This window comes from Rhamphochromis sp. 'chilingali' (genome assembly GCF_963969265.1).
Source record: "Rhamphochromis sp. 'chilingali' genome assembly, chromosome: 22".
Taxonomy (NCBI): Eukaryota; Metazoa; Chordata; class Actinopteri; order Cichliformes; family Cichlidae; genus Rhamphochromis; species Rhamphochromis sp. 'chilingali'.
The window spans coordinates 8,810,919-8,820,139 of record NC_137950.1 but is presented as its reverse complement, the minus strand read 5'-3'; the positions used below and the strand labels follow the sequence as shown (position 1 = coordinate 8,820,139).

The 9,221-nt window shown below is 40.1% G+C and overlaps 1 protein-coding gene across 1 annotated transcript; it reads left to right on the top strand.

The window, feature by feature from the left end:
- The first annotated feature begins 229 nt into the window (after positions 1-229).
- Positions 230-8,327, top strand: csdc2a (cold shock domain containing C2, RNA binding a). The gene is made up of 4 exons (XM_080874009.1): positions 230-386; positions 2,974-3,332; positions 3,474-3,596; positions 4,888-8,327. Exons 2-4 carry the CDS (start codon positions 3,145-3,147, stop codon positions 5,048-5,050), a joined length of 474 nt encoding a protein of 157 aa, XP_080730135.1. The 5' UTR covers positions 230-386; positions 2,974-3,144; the 3' UTR covers positions 5,051-8,327.
- The last annotated feature ends 894 nt before the right edge of the window (positions 8,328-9,221 follow it).

Genomic DNA, 9,221 nt, shown 5'->3' with positions numbered 1-9,221 from the left:
TTTTAATTTTCAAGGACACTCAAGCACAGGCCTGTGACTCATATAAAACCATCTGTCTCACACTATTAAAGCACCAGAGACTGCTAAAACATTAAAAAACACGCTTCCCTCCGCGCAGAGAACAAAGAGTGGGGTGTAGGATAGGGAAGCCGTTGTTTTCACCACCAACCCCCCCACCTCCTGCAACCCCGCCCCATCTCTGCTGCCTCCTTTTCATTTGCTGCTGCTTTTTTTCTCTCCTCCCATCCCACCCGTGTGCGCCGCGTCCATACCAAGATCCACTGACTTATCCGCCACATGTCCCCGCAGATTCAACTTCATAATTGTCTTACGCCACATTAAAGGACGGGGACGTGTTGACCTGACAGCTGATCGGCGCTTTTACAGTAAGTAATCGTTGGATCGATCTGGCTGATGGAGGGATTTACGCATCCAGCGCTCCTCTTCTCTGCGTCCGGCCGACGGCGGCGGTTTCTGGCAGTGTTGTGTTTAAATCTCTGCTTTCTAACCCAGAGCTAACATTTACTATAGTCTTCTTCTTCTTCTTCTTTCTTCCTCTGCGTGTTAGTGTATGTTAGGTGTGGGGGTTTTCTCGCCGTTAGTGGAGCATCCTCTCGCCTTCTTGTCTCAGGCTGCCACTGTGTGAGAATGTTCTGGAAACAAGCCGCCTGAAGGGCGCTTATTTGCTGCTGAATTATTCAGACTCCTCAGACACACAAATGATACTATAAAATCATTTGGGCGGTTTGTCTGTTTGAAAGGATGATGTAAAGTTTAAAGACAGGCTCTGTGTATGTGTGTGTGTGTGGGGGGGGAGCTGACGTGTGTCCCATACTGATGCAGAGGACCACAGACGGCCACAGTTTCACAGGCAGGGAGGTGCTTTCTTTTTGGCCTTTTGTCTGTCTCCTCGGAGCTTTTGTAGCCCCCTTCCTTCCTCTAGATCAGCCTTCACCCCTCCTGGTTAAAATGTTTGCTCTGACGGTGCAGACTCATTAGACAAATCCATTTTAGTGGCCTACTCTCAGCCTAATATATGGGCCAATGACAGAGGAAGCTGTGCCAGTCAAGTTTCTGAATTATTCAGGCTACATTTTTGTGCTTTGTCATCCATCAGTCATGCCATCAGTCCTGTCCTCTGTGCCGCCGTGATGACAGATGCGTGTGTTCGTCACCATCACTGCATCAGCTCTGTCTATCCAACAGGATCCCCAGCAGAGCCCTCGCTCAGCAGCCATTTGCAGTGTTTTTCTTTAGAAAGTCAGAGATCAGAAGCACTGCTTTGAGGATGCTGTGGACTTGAAATCCTTTAATATTCACAGAAACCAGCACGAACCTTTAGAGCTACTCTTAGGCACAATTTGGCTTTTTCAAATCATCTTTAAAGCTCGTTTGGTGATTAAATTTCTAATATAACCATTTCATATTTCACTACATATATTGTCTATTTCACAATTACTTGGTCGGGGCTTACCAACCAGTGACACGGTGTCATGTCATCAGCATCTAAGAGGATGGAAGCCTTGCTGAGGTTTCAGCTAACCATATATTAAACAGAGGTAATTAGTTGCCTCAGGTGTGGGAGTACTGTCACTCTTCTTTTGTCCTCCACTTGTTCAATTTTCTCCCTTTTTACATAGATGTTGATATATGCCAAGACTTTCACCTCAGTACTGCAAAAGTACTATTTTATGCTTGTGAGCAATAGTTCTCGAGGATTTCTGAAGGTCTTTCAAAAGTTTTCTTTGGACTTTGAACCAGTGTCGTATCTACATATAACAGGCAACTTAGGAAATATCATTTTAAATGAAATAAGAGCTTTGACTGTCTTTCAGGAAACCTGTAGAACTATTCCTGAAGCTGCCTAGGAGAGTTCAGAGTGTGAAGAATAAAGATGGTCTCAAAAATCCCAGCAACATAAGCTCCTCCTGTAGCTTCTATTGATATTTCTGAAACTTGTATTCATTGTAATACAGCAGCCCAGTTGTTAACCTCTGCCTCAGGATCCTGTGGTCTAGTTCAAAGATGGCGTCAATCCCACTACACATGACTATATTTAGACTGAGAGTAAGAAACAGAAAGGGTGATATTGGATGGAGCCTGTGGTATTCAGTCTGGCACACATGCGTCTCATCAGTCTTTGTCAAACATTCAGCCTGCAAGCCTCAGTGATTCACTGGGAGGTGCTTGCTGATGGTCCCAGTAACACACCCGCCCGCATCTGCGTTTGTTTGATAAACCAGGTTTTAGCGTTAGCCGTTTAACCTCTGTTGAGCGATGCCCCAAAGCCGTTTGTTTCATGAGCTTGCTAATATGGCATTCATCATCTAGTGGCTCTGAAACGAAGCAGCTCGTTGTTTGAATGCAGACCAATCCTGTAATGGATGTCAGTCCGGTAGAGTGCGGCACTTTAATCTAATAATATGTGATGAGGTGGCCTTCCAGGAGAGCTTTGATATTTACATCATAATGGGACCTTTAGGCTTTATTGGTTTAAGAGGTGATGTTTGTTTTCCATAGCCTGAAGGAATACTAAGCCTTTTCAGTTTATCAAACAATTTTAGAGTCACTGAGTTTGGAGATGCTATACAACAATACATGTATGCTAATGTTTATGCATTTTCTAAATTCTTATTGGGGTCATGATGTTTATAGTGCAACAATGTGAGTAAAGGAAAGCTTTAAAGAACACATTGCAGTTTCATTAAAGTTAAGAAAAACAGACTCCAGGCACATAATGACACTATATAAATTAAACTGAGCTGTATTTGTAGCAACACTAGCCAAAACAACTGAAAATGTGTCCATTTATCAGTATTTTTTACAAAATTTTTATTACAAAGAAAGCATTGTGCGTATTTGGACATACTGGGTTTCTCTGTTGGTTGTGACTTTTATTCCTCACCTTTGTGCCGATGACAAAGCCGTATTCTCTTTCTGGCATTAACCCTTTGTCTTGTTCCTTCACTTTAGGGTTTGCTCAACTCCTTCACCTGTAAGAGCTCTCCTCTGAAAAGCCTCCTCTCCCTCACCAACGCTTGTGCCATGCAGGAGGTGTGAACCCTCCTCCTTCTCTTTCTTTGCAAACCGCTGGAGGAAACCCAAAAAGAGAGCAAAAGAAAACCCAGACTCTAACAAGTCACGATGTCAGACCCTGACCCCTCTTTGCCGACAGTCCCCCCACTGCCCCTCACTTCTCCGCGCACTCCCTTGCAGCTCTCCTTTCCCTTCCTGAGGGAGGGCAGCCGGGTTTGGGAGAAGGAGAGGAAACCACCACAGCCCGGAGAGCTGCCTAGCCCACTGCCTACTAAACGTACTCGCACATACTCAGCGTGAGTACAAATAGCGCTATTGGTGCTCTTTCTCTGTTTTTTTTTTTTTTTTTGACTAATGCTTTTGTAAAATAATTATGCTGTTTATTTAAAATGCACTGTCTCTTTTTCCTCTTTGCTTCTATCTCTCTTCCTCTACAGGACAGTGCGAGCTAAATCAGGTCCTGTATTTAAAGGGGTGTGTAAAAACTTCTCCAGGTCTCAGGGTCATGGATTCATACGGCCTTCCCACGGAGGAGAGGACATCTTTGTCCACATCTCTGAGTGAGTGGCCGCACTGAAATGTCCTGGTATCAAAGTTGTCTTTGGACTCACAGTGCAGTCTATTTAACATGCAAGTAAATGTGGGTTACACAGAAACTACTAAGACTTTACAGTATTTATTTTTTGACTGTGTAATTTCTCTCTTTTTTTATTTATGTTTTTTTTTAATGATTGGAGTCAGCTGTGAAGTAGATGGCAATTGTACACTGTATATAAAAGATAGCCTCTGGGATTGAAAATGGTTTAAGCCTGCATTCTTTCTAACGGCCAGCAGAGGGAGACTTCTCCGGCTGTAAAAGCACATCTGACTGTAAATAAGATGTTAACCTAACTCATTTAATTTATGACCTAATAAACACTTTTCTCATAAGTTTATATTCATAATTGCCACCTTCAGGACTTATTTGGTAAAGCCATACATTCCTTTTTTAAATAAATTATGTTCCCTATTAGCGTAAACAAGATAATAAAGTAGACGTAGCTATGTGCACCAGAAGTAGAGCCCCAGAAATGTACGATTTTTAAGACAGACATTTGGTGAATTAAATAATCTGATATTCCGATATAGTTTTTTTTTCCGTTCAGACTCACAAAACAGAAACAGAATTCGCTAACATTTGTTATATGTTGTTATTTACTTATTTACACTCTGCCCATCTCTACTCAGATCAGGAAATTGTAGAGTGGCCTCTAGTGGACAAACTATACAACATCACATTAGCACTCACTTAAGGGTTTATCTTTTGTCTCTTTTTCACTTTTTATTCTTCATAACAAAAGGTGTAATAAATTATTTTTCTTCATAATAAATTAATTTTTCTTTGTAAACACTGATACAAGTAGATCAAGACTGGCCAGCATCAACTTATAATATCTAACTGCCATTAAATCAATCAGGCTCTAACCTTAAATACTTGGTTCAAGGGTCAATAATGACAAGTAAGTTAGTCTGAATTTGAACATTTAACATCTCAAATTCACGTTTATATTAACAGCAGTTGGAATCCCATGATCATCTTTTATATACAGTCTATATAGCACAGGTAGAGTCCTCCAGGTTTGGTGGAGATCAGTGGTGGAGAAATTTGAATGAAATCTTAATCTACCAGAAGTATTTCTAAAACTCAATTCTCATTGGCTGTTGTGCATGAACGTAGCAGCTTGGTCGGCGTGAAAACAAGTCCACAGACCTTGATTTTAGTTGCTTGATTTAAAGAAAGCACTCTGCAAGAATGTGAAAAAATGCTTTGTTTTTACTTTTTCTTTTATATTGTCTCTGTTTCCTGAACAGCATTGAGGGAGAGTACGTGCCTATGGAAGGAGACGAGGTTACGTACAAAGTGTGCCCCATCCCTCCCAAGAACCAGAAGATTCAGGCTGTCGACGTGGTGATCACCCACCTGAATCCAGGCACAAAGCATGAGACCTGGTCAGGTCAGATCATCAGCTCCTAGACCAGGGATTTAAGTCTCAGATCTGCAAAGGCGAAGAGGGGTTTAGACTTAATTTCAGATTTTATGTTTTGGTTAGGGAAACGGTAGGATCAGGTCTGGGGCAGAGGGATCCGAGCTCGGTGTGCGGTGGGCAAACGCTGGCCTGAGGTGATAGTGGTACAGAAAGTAAACTTCTAGATATAAAAGTTAGGGTTGGGAGTTAAGCTTTGAATGTATGTGTTTGAATGTTTTTATTTGGAGGCCATGATTTGATCATTTGTGTTTGAATATTTCTGTTGGGGGGGGTTAAAGGGGTTCAGGGTTTGGTGCTAGCAATTTTACTTTGGGGTAGGGAACATATTTAAGTTGGGAAATAAGTGGTTGTAAAGGAAGTGTCTTTAATGAGTTGGATAAAGATGTACTAGGGGCCGAAATGCATTTTGAGCTAATGAAACAGTTCAACCATACAGACTCGCACTCTGAGTTTTTGGGAGCAGCTCAGAGGACGTATGTGTGTACTTCCAATTTTACATATTCACACTGTGTGCCACCACTGCCAAGGTTCATTAAAAAAGTCACACTGAAACATTCATTTTAGCCATAATGTCTATGTTTACAACCGCAGAGGAGGACGAAGAAGAAAGATTCAAAGGAAAAAACACTTAAAAAATGCCAAGATTTTCCAGGTTGTTTACTTTTCCCAAATGGGAGCTATGAGTATACTTTCACTAGTAACTTTTCCATATTTGCAATTCACTCTTAATGCATTTCGGCCTCAAGTGCTGTGAGAAGTTTCACGTGTTAGGAAGATGTTTCCTTCTAAACATTGTAGCGCTACAGTATTTTTTCTATTTGCAAGTGTAGAAATCCAGTATTATTGTAGCCAGCTCCTATGACGGTCTAAAGTTTTTGTGGTAGACAGTGGGCATGTGGGCCTGCTGCTGAAAAAACAGGCCAGAGGGTTTGGGGTTGGTGGAGGAAATGGTCAGAGGGTGAAGGAACGGGCAGAGGATGGAGTGATCATCTGTAGTTGTGCTCGAGCACAGATGCAGCTAGCTTCGATGTGGGTGTTATAAAGCACGTGTAAGGAGGATGATTGAGATTAATGTCAGCAGTTCTCACTTTGTGGGTCATCAGGTGACGTCAATGATCTTAAAGAAATAGTTTAACACTTTGGGAAACAGTTATTTGCCTTACAGATTATAGGACTGATTTCTCCTTCAGGTCAGGGTTTCCTACTCTCACGTTTCTGGCGTGTGACAAATGCTTTAACCTTCAGTCTCATGCTGCTGGAATGAATCTTATTTGAAATATAGAAAACACAAAAAAGCAAGCTTCTGAGTTTCTCTTTTATAGAAAAAAAGTTTAAACTAAGCTTTCCGCACACAATACAAACTCTAAACATCAGGCTTTTTCCACTGTTTAGAACCAACACTGATCCAGAAACAGTGGAGAGTGCAAAAGATTGTTAATGTGCTTATGTTTACAAAGGCTTGCCAGCAAATGTAGCCTAATCTGTGCACAGGAATCTTTTTAGGACTCTTTGTCGAACTATATCAAATACTTGCATCCTTATCGGGCACAGGATCCCCTGCAGCTGTGTTCCACAAAGTGAGAGAGTGGTTTCAGCTTCATTACAGCTAATAATAGCTTCAGACACTGCGGTACTGAAAATGGACCATTAGAGCCTAACAGTGAATCACCAGTTAAACCATTTGTTACATAGCTATTCTCAGACTGAGTCCTATGCTTTATTAAAAGTCTGGATTTCTGCTCAAATTCAGTGACCATTGTTAGCAGTAATAAGTGAAGTGATGTTTACTTTACCATGACCTCTAATCATTAAACTAAAAGAACGTGATAGCAGTTAGCCTAGCAGCAATGAAAATATATTTTCCACATTATATTTTCTACTTTAGCTGATAATTTATGTGTGATAAATATGAAAATATAGCAAGCAGCCACAGCATAGCCTAGCATAGCATTAAGACCAGAAAAAGGGACAAGTAGTAGCCTGGCATTTATTTCAATTATCCTAAAACTTTAGGCTAAGCTAACCAGCTGCTACCTGATTATATAAACTTAGCACAAAACGTAAAAACATTTCTGTTTGATTATTGTTTCTTTATTGTAACAATGCTTCTTGACAATAAATCTCATACCAGCGGAAAGTCTGCTTATTTCCCCTTATATGGTACCACATTTATAAGGACAATGCTTTTGTGGGTTGAGCAGCAGAGTGAGTATGTGGCTTGCGCCCATGTAACATTTGCCAAATCTTCTCTGCCAATACCAAACAGTTTATTCTGCTATTGACTTTTGCTTGGTGTTGTATGTTGGATTGGATGATTGAAGTCTGAAGAAAAAAGACATATTAACAATTTAGTAGCATGTGGATGAACCGAACACAGGAAACTCAACTCTGCTGCTCAACCCATAAATGTACAAATGTAGTGTCATTAAAAGGGAAATAAATAAGGACTTCTAAGTGTTTAAGATTTTTTGCATTGTTACAACAAAGAAATAATCAACCAAACACAAATTTCCTTACATTTTGTGCTGAGTTTATGTATATGTATGTATGTACGGAGCCGTGCTGATCTTTTTATGGAGCTCTCAGCATGTGAGTAGAAAAGCAAATTTCAGTAAATGTTGAACTATTTCTTGAAATCATTCTCTCAAGGCCTCCTGGAGGGTCAAGCTGAGGAGAATGTGTTGATTTTTTTGTTAAATTTAGATGGCAGGTTGAGCATTTGAGAATTTACTGTAGAAAATCTCATATGTCACGGCAAATGACTGTAGAAAAAAACAAAACAAAACAAAACAAAAGAGCAGCAAATTTATTTATTGACCTATTTATTTTCATTTGTAACTAGGAGAACATCAGGCATTTGGTAATTAAAAGCTGCATTTTCAAGTACTTGTGCAAAACTAAGCTTGTTTGAAAAACACTGCACACCTCACTCTTATGATACTACCCTGTCAAGATCCCTTTGCTACGGTCTATGTCGTTAACGAGAGGGGAAAAAACCCCTTTTCTTAACACAAGTTTCTAATTTCTATGTAATCTTTGTCTAATTTTTAATATAACTGTGTGGCGTTCGAAATGACAAGCAAGTTTTGTTTGTTTTGGAAGTCAGCATGTTCTCTACGGTTTGTCGTAATCTTCATGTAGAATGTGTTAATTCATCATGCAGTAACACAGTCGGAGCCTTCACAGAGGTATCGTCAGATATCCTATGCATCTTTGATTCTTCTTCGTTTAATTATTATTTATTTATGGGGGGGGGTTTGGGCCGCAAGTGTGACTTAACATCATTGTAGCACACTATATCTGTGTAGTTTCTTTACTGTGGGAGAAAAGAGTTTGTGTTGGCGAGCACTTTTATTTTTGTCAAATCACTGTGACACCTGTCTTTTGTTGTTAAGAAAAAATTTCAATAAAACTTACAATGGTATTCACAAAAGTTGTTGTTATTGTGAGTTCCTCCATCCCTTACTGGTGCTGCTTCATAGAGAAGTAAGTTGGTAGGTATTCTGAGAGCCGTCTTACTTTGACAGGGTTTTTGTTTTTTTTTCTTTTGCTGTGAATCTTGGGAAATATTTTAATGCATTTGTGTTGTGCTTGTTTTATGTCCATATCCTGCCCATTAGAGGGCGTCCCAGCAGAAATAATCTTCTGGTTCATTACATAGCTGTGTGTGGTAGATTTAAGTAAGTAAGTATAAATTATTTATACATCACATTTCACAGATAAAAATCACAAAGTGCTTCACAATAAAACCAGAAATACAAATAAAATAACATAAAACAGTGGAAAAAAAAGTTAAAAGCTTGTTTGTATAGAAATGTCTTCAGCTGCTTTTTAAAGGAGTCAATGGAGTCTAGACAGTGTAAAGACAACGGCAGAGAGTTCCACAGCCTAGGTGCCAGTGCCTGAAAAGCCCGATCCCCACGTGTTTTGAACCTAGTACGTGGGACCAACAGTAGCCTCTGACCTGACGACCTAAGTGCTTAGGATGAAGCATAAGGTTTCAACAGGTCAGAGATATACTGGGGAGCTTCACCGTGCAGAGCTCTAAAAGTTACAACTAAAATTTTAAAATGAACCCTAAAATTTACTGGCAACCAATGAAGAGAAGCCAAAACTCTTGTTTGTTCCGGTTATAAGTCTTGCCGCGGCATTCTGTAC

Excerpts from the sequence above, each read along its gene's own strand:
- csdc2a (XM_080874009.1), top strand. The coding sequence starts at position 3,145 with ATGTCAGACCCTGACCCCTCTTTGCCGACAGTCCCCCCACTGCCCCTC. Across the intron at positions 3,333-3,473 it reads CGTACTCGCACATACTCAGC|GACAGTGCGAGCTAAATCAG; the intron begins GTGAGTACAAAT and ends CTTCCTCTACAG. Across the intron at positions 3,597-4,887 it reads ATCTTTGTCCACATCTCTGA|CATTGAGGGAGAGTACGTGC; the intron begins GTGAGTGGCCGC and ends TTTCCTGAACAG.